Genomic DNA, 12,718 nt, shown 5'->3' on the forward strand with positions numbered 1-12,718 from the left:
GTTTAAGGTATAGTGCATGGCTTGAGAGGAGAGTCATAGTTGGATTAATTATATTAATGAAGCAGTTAGTATGCTTGTCTTACCAGAGGTGGTGCAAAGTAGACATTCAATAAAAAATACAGACCAGGCAATCACAGAAAATAAGATATTAGTTACTGTTTGGTGTGTCTGATAAAACAATGAAAGGTTGGAAAGGCTGGGAGAATCACATTCAGCAAACTTTGTATGCAAATCTTTGGTTCAGAAACCTACTTACAAATTGCATTCAGCTAGAAAGCTGGAATTCAGAATAAATATAATTAATTAAATTACCTAATTGAATTCAACAAATATTTAACAGGTTGTCTACTTTGTGCAAGGTTTTGTACTAGATTTGGTGGGACCAACATAAAATCAAAGTGGTTCTTGTCCTCAAGGGATTTGTATTTCCTTGGTGGGGCAGGCATGTGGAAAGGAAATACATATCCAAGGCAATTTGAAGACAGAAAAGTCAGGTGGTTCTTTAGTCTCAAATATCAATGATTTAGTCTTGAGAATATGTTTGTTGATTCTGATCTCCTTCAGATTTAGTCTGTATTGGGCTCCATCTGGCTTTTTTATGGTGAGGGGGTGGGGAGAATTTGGTGTCTAAAGAACAAATATACCAGAAATTAACTAAAACTAAGGTTAGAAAAAGAAACCAGGACTATTGGATATTGTGCTTGTAGGGTGCCATTTTATTTTGTTTGTTTCAAGCAAATTTTTAAAATACTGACCTCTGTGGTGCACTTGGAAAGACACAGAACTAGCAGTCATTCCGGAATTTGACATATCACTGGAGAAAATGCTATTAAAAAATGCCTTCTAGATCATTTTCAAAAGATTAAGATTCTCAGGTATTCTTTAGTACATAGTTATTTCATCATACTAGGTTAATCAAGAGGGAGAGACCATTTGCAATGAAATGACCACGGGGGTGGGGGTGGGGGTGGGAAACCCCTGTAACAATGCAATTCCACTACTTAGATATGGTTCTCCAAGAAACAATGGACAGAAGTCTCAACATGAGTCTTTATTTTCTAAAAGTTGGCACTGAAGTGTTTGAGCAAAAATGAAGACTGAGGAACTTATCTGTGGGTACAGTAACATATGGGTTATAACAAGTGGATGAATTCAATATACTTCTCATATAGAGAACAAATATAAAGACTTTTAAGTCTTTACCAAATATTTTCTTGTAAATGTTAACTTCCTTTCTCTTTTTCTATTTTTAAAGACGTGATTAATTAATGTCAAATATTTTACTAGTTAATCTTGTCATTTGCAAACTCTATGTCTTCCACATTATTATATAACTGCCTAAATAGCTATAAGAATAGCTCCCAAAATTTAGAAATGACAAAACAAGTAAAAGTAACCTTATCACATTGAAAGTGATGAATTATAGTGCAGAAGTACCAAAAATGACATATTTCTTTTAGGATATGAAACAAATGGGACAGAGAAGTAGACCATGAAAATAATTAAGAACATTTTTTCTGAAAACAACTCAATTAGATCAACCTTGCACCACTTTGAAAAAGCACCTCGAATCAACATTTCTCACTGTTCAGTATTTAAACTCACCAAGTAGCAACAGCATTTTTGCTTTAGTCTCTTGCCCAACACATACTTCTTTTTCCTAACAAAATGCCAGTAATAATATGTTCCTTGCTTTCTTACATATTAAACCAAGAGTCAGACTTTATACATGGAAGGATTGGGAGACAATACAGTTCATTATCAGTTGTCTGCTATACTCAGGATAGAGGTTTAAAAAACCAATAATAGCACCTGAAGATGGTATATATAGATGTTCAAATTATCTTACGAATTCAATGGAATTTGTGACTTGGCTCGCTTTATAAATAGGAGTTATCATTTCTTAAAATAGCCTTATATTTTCAGTGTGTCTTGGTTTAAACACATCAAGCATATATTTTCTTTTTTTTTTCTTTCCAAATGCCAGTTTTTTTGGTGTCAAATTCTAAGCTCTCCATCTAGGCAATTCACATCTGTCAGGATCAGTGATTATATAAGATGAAAATAGGGTAATCTAGTTGTTTCAAAGAACTTTTGCTATTCAGGGCCAATGGTTGGGTAGGAAATGATGAGTTTCATTACTAAAAGAGAATTGAATTTTAACATGAAAAAAAAATCCAATACTGTTTTTCTCTGACCTACCTCTTTTTCAGCATCTTCCAATTTCTTTTTCTTGCTCTCAGGCATCAAATCATCCAACCAACTTAATTCTCGTTTGGTAAAAAGTAAATCCATCAATTTTCTTACAAACACCAGAGCTAATACCTGTAGCAAAGAGGGATATAATTTCAAAGCATAGTAAACCTACCATATGTGCATAGCATTTAATGGAAACATTTCAAATTACATTAAAATGTTTTATTTTGGTTGATATAAAAATAAATGCTAGTATAGCCGTGTATGGCGCATATATTTTCTGGACCACGTTGCTTAGGATTTGAAATTATTCCTAGCCCAAAAGTAATAATTTTTTTGAAATATTGTGGGCCCCAATATGGAATGGTTGGGCACATGATAATCATAATGGTGGAAGAAAAATTTAAATTCAAATTTCAGTTATGAAATAGGGCTAAGATAAGCTTATCTTGCTCTTCTCATCAAAATCTATTAACTCTTGTTTTTTATTTAATATCAGCATTAGAGACAAAGAACAACAATAATAGCATTTTTCTATATTGACATTATTTTTGTGTTGAGTATCTCTTTTAAATTATGGAACATCTGAGAGGTTTAAATTCACTCACTTCCAAAATACTCCTTTCATCATGATATTTGCACATGAATGTCAAGTTTAGGTAGTTTTTAAACATTTATTTTTCCTCCTAAATTTAATCCGTTGTCAATTATCCTCACTGTTAAGGAGACAAAACGAATATGGATAATCCAAATCCTAATTTTAGTCTCTAGTTTTAATCTACAGTCTCATCCAAATGAATTTATTTCAGTTTAATTGTATTTCCCACTTCTTATCCTATGAATGAAGGATACAATAAAGTGTCCACACGTAGCTCCTTGTATAGAGGGAGCTAACGAGGAGACATAGTGTTTTCATACCATCATGGGAAAGACGATGGCAGCTCTGGAAACTTTGATTATCCAAAGGAGACCAAGGCAACTCATCTGAATGATGGTGAAGAGATGGACTTTTCGAAGGGGTACATGCCGTAAGTATATGAAATCTGGCTGGTGTTTGGCTGGCATCCAGAAAAGCTTTATTCTATCAAAGAACTGTCAGAGAAATTAAATAAATTGCTTTGGTTAATAATACAAAAGAAAACATAAATTGACATTGCAGTCTTAACATTTTAGCTTCACTCAACATTCCATTTACATTTTTTTTTTATTCCATTTGAGAATTAGGTACCTCGAGTTTCCTGGTTTTCAATGTGACTAAGCTGTCCCTCCACTCAGCCTCATGCTCTCATCTTAATAATAATGGGAAGCTTTAAAATTTGATAATCATATTTCTTTTTATTAGGAGATGAGATAAGATATTGGGGGGGGGGAGATTCATTTATCCGGTGAACTTATTCCCACCCACAGCTACTTAACTGAGAATGTCCCTAAGGTGAAGATGAATCACCATTATTACTATCATTTTAAGTAATAAATAACCACCAAAATGCTGTTATATTTTTAGAGGTTACTGTTCAATGGAGGATAAACAAGGGAAGTTTTTGTAATAATTTATTTTGAATGCTTAAAAAAGTAATCTGTCCTTATATATGCGTGTGTAGAGCAAAATTTATAAAGCAGAACCTTCCTGTAAAAGGAGAGAGGAAAGTAAAATGAAATCACTTGCCTTGCATATGGATGTCTCAGATTCTAGAACTAATTTTTCCCAGTGAACCTTTCTCCAGTTGTGAAGCTGTATAATTGCATAATTGTACCTTGGTGTGTGGGTGTTTGAATTGTTATTGTTTAAATGGCACATTTGCTTTACTTTGGGTTTTCAAAGTGTTGGAATGAATATAGAAGTGACTGTGCAGCTGAATACAGAAACAGTATATGTGAGAACACTGTGATCTCTGTGTTTTTTCTACCATGTTTCAGAGTGAGAAGCCTAGATAATAAGTTTCTTAATATTGCCAAACAACCAGGTAACTTCTATAGAATCCTCCCACACAGAGGGGAACAATTTAACTTTTCCCTTTTTAATATTGGTACAATACTTAACAAATGTTCAGTAGCTAACATTCAAGTAATAGTAACATTTTAAAAAATTATAAAATTGCATTTTTCTTTTCTTCAGATTGCCTTTCCATTGTTCTACAATCACTAATGTCTGAAGCCCCAGACCTGGAGGCTCAATTTCCTTTTTCACCAAACTCTCCAGGAAGGACTTTACATCGTCTTTCATTTGTTGCTCCTTAAAACTCATCAGATTTCTCTCCTAGGCCTTTGGGTAATGCTTTCTTCAATTCTCATTTGAAAGATTCACACCCCAAAGAATTCCAAAACTTGACATTTTTGTTTAATTCTAAACCTCATGGGTACAAAATCATGTGAGTGGAATTAGGGGAAAAAAATCTGTTGAAACCTATCAAAACTATTTTACTTTGTTTCTTAAACTTATGCTGCTGTATTTATGTGAGCCTGGGGCCTAATAATAAATACTTTTCACTTAGAGATGAAATTAGTGCTAGTGGAACTTTTGCCAAAGGCAAAAAAAACAACAACCCAGCAAAACAAACAAACAAAACCTCTTCAGGCACTTTTCCCTGATTGCCTTACAGAAGCCCCAAATCATTTGGAAGTGTACTTTTCTGGGAGGAAAGTTCTGTGAATGAATGAACTTTTGGATGGGAAAATTACATTATATGACTTCTCTGAAAAGTTTCCTTGTACAGGCCACTCTTACCATACTGTCTTATCCCTTTATTGAAGGATATTTAAAAACCAAGTCAAGATTTCCCTTAAATTACATGAGTTTTGTCTCAATGTTGAGTTAAGAGCCAAATTTTTACCCCTCTTCTGTTTGTCAGAAGTGTCAGGGGCTGGTTTTTTACCCTACAAAGGAGGTTCTGTGCTGGCCAAATGCCAAGAAGGATTCTCCCCCAACCTTGGGCCTTTTCTTTTCCATGTTTTTATTATACAGACAAGTGAATGAATGTAGACTGGGCTTGTCATAGGAAGAACACATGGTTTGTGATGTTCCTTTATTCAACCTGAGGTAAATTAAACTTTGAACAAAATTTACCCTAGAACTATCAATTCTTTGATTCCCAGAGCAGTAAAATGCTTGGTCTTGAAATGCAAAGGAAAATATTAAGAACTGATAGTTTGCTCTAGATCTCTACAATACAAAAATACAATTTTTACTTACTCAGAAAATGCTCTCTATTTTTCTTGTGCATGGAATCTGTTTCACCCCATATTAGTTTATTAATGACAAATATAATTCTGTAGGAGTGCAATTCCTGTGGATATGAGGATTAAATGCATAGGGCATAGAAAGGGACCTCAGAGGCTTCTTAGTCCAACTTCACATTTTATAAATAAAGAAAGCTAAGATCCAGGGAGGTTAGTGACTGGCTAGAAGGGTACTACTTTGAACCTTTTGCAGTGATGGAAAATCTTACCCAATTTAGGAGAATAAGTTCAGATCTAATCTACTGTTAGTTCCTAAGCTGGCTATCCAATTGTCATTAGGATTGACCATAAATAGCATTGCAGAGCTCACTATAAGTTTTTATTACAACATACTTACCTGTATTCCCTTTAGAGATGAGGCACCCATGTAGAGAAATACCCCATAAAGAACTGGCATTGGAATAAACTGCAAAGGGAAGAAAATCAGAAAAGAGAGAATAACTATTTATTTATTAAGATATTATTTCATGCTTACTATAGATATTCCTATTGTGGCAATAGTAGAAAAAGAAAAATGTATTACAATATACTTTTCAGAAAATTTGAACTTTGTCTCTACAATGCCAAAATATTAAGCCAAAAAGTAAAAATGCAATTAATATCTAGGTGCTTTTGTCTACACCAGAGTGGAAGCTTGTAAACACTTGTATTTTTTCCTTTTTAGCTTGAAGATTGGGAATCATCTTATTAATATAGGATACAACCATGTGGAACACTGTAAAAATGTATAGAATTCTTAAAATTATAATTCAAAGCAAAATAATTTGGCTATATCCTTTAAATTGTAGCCAACTCAGTGAGGTGACAGCTTAAAATTTAATTAGTCTCTCCTGAAACTGTTCCTTAAATTATGTGAGGCAAAGGAACCATCATTTAAAGTTTTACAATGGGTAGAACTCCCCTTTTAAATATAAGAAAATGAATGCATGCATGGACAATTGCCATGAAATAGGTTTACGGTGTATTTAGAACAGGAGATGGCAAATGTAACCATGGACAAGTCTCTGCTCATCTCAGTGCCTCTATGCAATGTTCAATATCATTAATTGGAATTATATCTGCCCGCTGAGAAGAAAATAGACCCTTTACTTAGTTTGAACCTGCCTCAAATTCAGGATATGTTAGATTTTTATTGGAAAAAAAAAGATCAATGATGTCAGTCAGAAAAAGGTACCTTTTACCAAGAAGTTGATCAGAGTTATAATTTAATTTAGTCGTTTACTTTGTCAAATAAAGGATTATATACCTGGGATTAGAGATTTACATTTGAAAGAAACTTTAGAGGTCACCTCCACCCTAGTCATTTTACTGTATAAGAAACTGAGGCCCATATACTTAAAGAGGAATTCTAAATGTAAACTGGGAGTTTTTGCTTTCAGCAAAGACTGGGTTTTGTTCTGGGTAAAATTAATTATGAATATTATACAAAGAATATATTGAAGAGAACATATTCTGCAACTTTGATGAATTTGCTGAACCACTTTTACAAAATAGAAATTTCCATTATTTACAATACACGAATACTTTGTCTCCTGATTTCACACATAAAGTTAGGCATGACTTACCTTTAGAATGCTGGTCATAAAGACAGATGAACCCATAAGGACAAAAATCATAAGCCCTGTAACTCTTTGTTCTCGGATGCCAAGAAATTTAGGTTGTTCTCCTGGGGCTGAACATTCAGATTCCAGTTTCAGGCTGTTGACGTGAGTAATCGAGAGAACTGTGGCAGCTACAAACCATGGGAGTCCCATAATGGAGCACACACCAAGCATGACTGCCACCATCAATAAATCCAGATGGTACCCACATCCTTTCTGTTGGGAGGAAACAAAGATACTTCTAAGACCCTAAGAAAGACCAGGAGTTAGTAACACCATGCACTGACAGCAGCAAGAACAAACACAAGAGATATTATTTGCTACTTTGTACTTTGTGTGAAATGTACTAAAATATCATAAAAGTCAAAGATGTAAAAGTGATAGATATTACAGGAATAAGCACCTAGAAGATTAGTTTCATAGGCTGATGTGTAGCAGCTAGCATTAATTTCAAAAACTGATACTTTTCTAGATAAAATATGTACCCAGATTAATGTTATGAAAATTTCCAATATATTTCCCATATACATATATATATATATATATATATATGAGGAAATTCAATTCACATCTATTGAACAAACATTAAATCTTTTCAACTCTTTTCAGGATATTGTACATAGAGTTAGGGAAACTAACTAACAAACAAAACAAACAATACCTGTAGTGAAAGGGGTTTATATTTTATTGGGGGAGTAATATATATCATGTGTGTATACACACACATATAATTAAAAGGCAGTTAGGTGGAATAGTGGATAGAGCGCTGGATCTGGAGACTTAAAGAAGTGAGTTCAGATTCTGACTCAGACACGTCCTAATTTGATCTTGGACATGTTATTTAGCCTCTGTTTATATCAGTTTCCCCACTTGTCAAAATGGGGATAAAAATAATGCCTACCTCCCAGGATTTTCTGAGGATAAAATGAGATAATATTTGTTATGCACTAAGTAAACCTTAAAGTGACGTGTGCATGCTAACTATCGTAGAAAGAAATCAAGCAAAGCCTTTTGGAAGAGGTGGCATTCAAAATGAATCTTGAAGGAAGACAAGGTTTTTGAGGGACAGGGATGAAGGAAAAGCTTCTGAAAATGCATGAAGGCAAGAGATAGGGAATCAAGTTCAAGGAATTACTAACAATCTAATACGGATGGAGTATAGAGTGTATGAAAAGTATAAATTCTATAAAGGCTCATAAGATGATTTGGAGTCAGAATAAAAGGTAATTGAGAGACACCTCAGGTTTTTTAATAGGGAAATAGCATGGCCAGACTCTGCCTTAGGAAATTATTTTGACAAGTCTGGGGTATGAATTAAAAAGGAGAGACTGAAGGCAGAGAAAAAAAATGAGAAGGCTATCAAAATTGTCTAGGCAAGGGATAATGAGTTTCTGAATAATGGTAAATGTAGAGAAGGCAACAAATGTGACATATGCTATGTGAAAGAAGATTGTGGTGGACAGTGAAATTCAAGGTTAGAAACCTAGGTGACATGAGAGCATGGTAATGCCAACAGTAAAAGAAATTTTGGAAGAAGTGAATATTTAAGGGAAAAGAAGACGAATTCTGCTTTAGATACAATTGATTTTAGATGCTTATTGAGCATAGAGAAAGATATATTCAATAAACAGGTGGCAATGTGGGGATGGAGCTTAGAAGAGGGATATGGGATGGGTTTAGGAACTATATGCATAAAAATGATAATTAAACACATGGGATCTTGTGAGATCACCATCAGAGAGTTTGTGAAGTAGAGGGGACTGAGGAAAAAATCTTTAGGGGATATCCATGTTGGGAGAATGAGAAGATGATAAAAGATGAGAAGAAGCCATGCCTCTAAGCATGGGTATTCCAAGGCTTTGACCTTAGTCTTCTCTTCTCAAATTATGGGCTCTCTATTAATGAGTTCATTGAAAGTGATAAAAGATATGAAGGGAACCAAGAGAGAATAGCACAGTAGTGGAGGAATGTGGAGAAAGGTTAAGGCTCATAATGAGAGAGCAAAGGGAATGATCTCTGTGGACAGCACAGAGAAAAAGGGAAAGGATGAGATCAGGGGAATAGTAGAAGGGTTAATTTTGACAAGAGGCTTTTCCTTCTTCAGAGGCTGGAACAGAGGAGAGAATGATTAAAGTTCTGTGGTGGTTTTGAGTTACAGGGCATGGGAGTTGAAAAAGGAATCAAGGTTGCTGGTCTCAATTTTCTCAGTAAAGCTGGAGGCAAGTAGATTGACTAAGAGATAGGGTGTCAGGGAGACACAGAGAGGATAAAAAAATAAGGCTTGGAACAGCTGATCTGAAGAGTGTGGTAGAGTGTATAGAAGGCACAATTGAGATTAAATGACATAAATTTATAATGAATCCAGTTAGTCGGTTGGGTGATATCATTTGGCAGTATATAGCAGAATAGGAATAGGAACACAGAAGTCAGATGGTGAGGTTCACCCTGAAGTCAGGATTAGCAGGGCATAAATGTTGACAGGATAAAAGGACAAGGGTTTGAAGGGGAAGGGCTATGGTAAAGTGTATGAAGAGAGGAATGCAGAGCTAGAATATGATCGATGCCTATTAGGAGAGAAAAGAATGGATAGAGTTGTAGTAAAGGGAAATAAATTTAGAAGTGAAGTAGAGAGGGGAATAGAAAGAAATGAAATTATGAAAAGAAGGGAATTTCAGAGCTTGACATAAAGGAGGTGGTAGAGTTTTGGTGATGATGTGATCTAAGTATTGACCACCCTTGTGAGGGCCTGAGCAAGCTGAGAAGGGACTGAGAGTTGAGAAGACTGATGAACTAGAAGGCAAGGAAGGGAGATTTTGACATGAATCATTATCAAATCATCAAATATCAAAGTTATTATCAAATTATCAAATATTATCAAAGTTATCAAATGTAAGGCACAGAGAGGGATATAGGAGAAAACTGTGTGCCAAGTATTAGACTCTTTGAGAAAGGAGGGGAATGTCCTAAGGGCTAGTAGATGACTATAGCTAGGTTTGGGACAGGCAGATGTCAAAGGACAGAGTGAACCTCAAATGAGGAGAGTTTAGAAAGAGGCTAGTGGCAGAGGAAATGTCAGGAAGTAGCAAAGATTCTTCTGGCCAAAGGTAGAGTGTGAACATTCAGGAAAGAGCAACCAGCTTAGAGAAGGTACCCAAGAATGTAGTGTCTTCTGGAAAAAGCCAGGTTTCTGTGTTTACCATAAAGTACAAAGAGTATAAAATGGAGATATAGATGATGAAGGGGATATTGTTAAAAAAAATTAGGGTAGGAGTGCCAGAGGAAGTAGGACAGAGAAAAATATAAGGAAGAGAGAGAGAGAGAGAGAGAGAGAGAGAGAGAGAGAGAGAGAGAGAGAGAGAGAGAGAGAGAGAGAGAACGAGAATGTTTGGAAAGAATTGGCAAGGAAAGAGGATTGCTGACTCAGCAAATAACTTTGAGAAATCACAAGATTAAGGGACACAGGAGATGAGAGTTTCCAACCATAAGATAGGAAAAGCATCATATCATTACAGATCAAGTATCCCAACTTCCAGGGTCTTCCCACTTCAGTGCACCATGGAGATTTGGAACTGGTAGACTCACCTTCCACAGTTTGAGACACCAAATTCTGGGTAGTTGTCAGTGAAGGCAGCAGGGAACTTTCTGCCTAGGCATCCAGACCAGTGATTCCTTAATAATCAGGTCTTCTGGCTGAGAGTGACCCTACCCTTGGTATCGGCTTACCAGAAAGATGAGACAAATGGCCCCTTTTGTGCCCAGACACCCCACCTGTACTTTGTCCCTCTTCCTTTACTTTAGGAATGACCCTATTTTTCTCACTTGAGACTCCAATCTCACAATTATCTGTGAGATAGAGATTAGCATCTGTAGTATCTTCTTTTCTATTGGTTTCCTTCTTTCAGGCCTCCCCAATCTTCAAACAAAGCAAAACAAAACAAAACATATTTTCTTGAGCCTGCAGCCCTTCTAGCTCTCATCCATTCCCTTCTTCCTTTTGCTGCCAACTCCTCAAACATGTGGTCTACACACACTGCCTCCACTCCTTACCATCTGAAGCCATTGCAATCTGGCTTCCACCCCCACCACTCTATGAAAACTGCTCTCTTAAAGGTTACTGATGACCTTTTTCTTGTCAAATCTAATGGCCATTTCTCAGGCTTCATTCTTCTCAATCTTTCTGTTACTTTTGATACTGTTAACCACCCACTTTTTCTGAAGTTGGCCCTCTGCTCTTCTCTCACTACATCCATTCCCTCAGCAGGCTCATCTACCCTCATGGCTTTAACTCTCACTTCTATGCAGATGATTCCCAAAGCTATATCTTCAGTCTTGACTTCTCACCAATTCTCTAGTCCCATATGTTGTTTGAGTATGGAAGATCTCTGCTTGGATGTCCCACTGTCATCTTAAGCTTATGTTAAAATTGAGCTCACTCTCTAAGTCTTAAACCAACTCCACCCCACTGCCCAGCTTTCTCATCTCAATCACTTGTACCATCAAAACTTCTAGGCTCATAGGCTGGGAAATTTTGGAGTTATCTTCAGTTCTTCCCTCTCCTTGGTCTTCTTTGCCCAATCTGCTACAAAATATGATTTTTCCAATCTTTAAAATGTCTCCCAGATTTTCCCTTCCTCTGTTTCCTCTGCCATCATTTGTATTCTTTTTTAAATCATGTTTCAACAAATTAATAGTAACCAAATCACTTCAATTTAACAAGCATTAAGCATCTACTTTATACTAGGTTCTGTGGGAAAACAAAATAAAAAAGAAAACAATCCCTGCCCTCAAGGAGATGATGTTCAACTGGGGAGAGAGGTGGTATATAGAGCCTTAAAGCTTTCATTTTCTTTTGCTTGTATTATTGAAATAGTTGGTCTCTTTGTCCCCTAATTTTTCCTACTTTACAGCTTCCTGAAAAAAATTTCCTAAAATACTGTGCTATCACTTACTTGCTCAATAACCTACCATTGTTCCTTACTACCTGCCTTAGCAAACTGAAACTCTTTTGTTGGATTTCAAGGCCCTTAAAAATTTGGCTTCACCTTATTTATCCAAACATCGCCTTCTATCTACGCACCCTCTGCTACAGTTAGACAAATCTCATCATTCCCTACAAAAGCTATGCTTGTTCCAGGCAAAGTGAACAAACAGCATGAACAAAGACACTCCTGGAGGTGGCAAAATGAAATTCATGTTCAAACAACAGCCAACATTGTAGTCCAGTTTGGATAGAACATATGAAGGGGAACTGTGGAAAATAAGACTAAAAAGGAAGTTTGGAGCTCAATCAGGGAGGGACCTAATGCTAGGCTAAACAGCTTGGACTTTATTTTGTAGGCAAATACATATCACTGAATGTTTTCAATTCCAGGAATGACAGACTCAGAGCTGTAGTTTTTTATTTTTTTTTTTTTATTTTTTTTTTATTTTAAACCCTTAACTTTTGTGTATTGATTTATAGGTGGAAGAGTGGTAAGGGTAGGCAATGGGGGTCAAGTGACTTGCCCAGGGTCACACAGCTGGGAAGTGTCTGAGGCCAGATTTGAACCTAGGACCTCCCATCTCTAGGTCTGGCTCTCAATCCACTGAGCTACCCAGCTGCCCATCAGAGCTGTAGTTTTAAAGGATACTTTGGCAGTGATAAATAGGATAGATTTTGAGGGATAGGATACTACAGCTGTACA

At 36.0% G+C, this 12,718-nt stretch overlaps 1 protein-coding gene across 1 annotated transcript in view; it reads right to left on the reverse strand.

Annotated features, from left to right (window-relative positions):
• SLC4A10 (solute carrier family 4 member 10) overlaps positions 1-12,718 on the reverse strand; it is a 257,844-nt gene that overhangs the window by 18,632 nt on the left and 226,494 nt on the right. The window contains exons 20-23 of the mRNA XM_044669107.1: positions 6,999-7,250; positions 5,771-5,839; positions 3,115-3,288; positions 2,203-2,325 (exon numbers count right to left, since the gene is read on the reverse strand). Of these exons, the coding sequence (XP_044525042.1) occupies positions 2,203-2,325; positions 3,115-3,288; positions 5,771-5,839; positions 6,999-7,250 (618 nt within the window). The remainder of the gene's footprint in view (positions 1-2,202; positions 2,326-3,114; positions 3,289-5,770; positions 5,840-6,998; positions 7,251-12,718) is intronic.

The sequence above is a fragment of the Gracilinanus agilis genome, chromosome 3 (genome assembly GCF_016433145.1).
Source record: "Gracilinanus agilis isolate LMUSP501 chromosome 3, AgileGrace, whole genome shotgun sequence".
Taxonomy (NCBI): Eukaryota; Metazoa; Chordata; class Mammalia; order Didelphimorphia; family Didelphidae; genus Gracilinanus; species Gracilinanus agilis.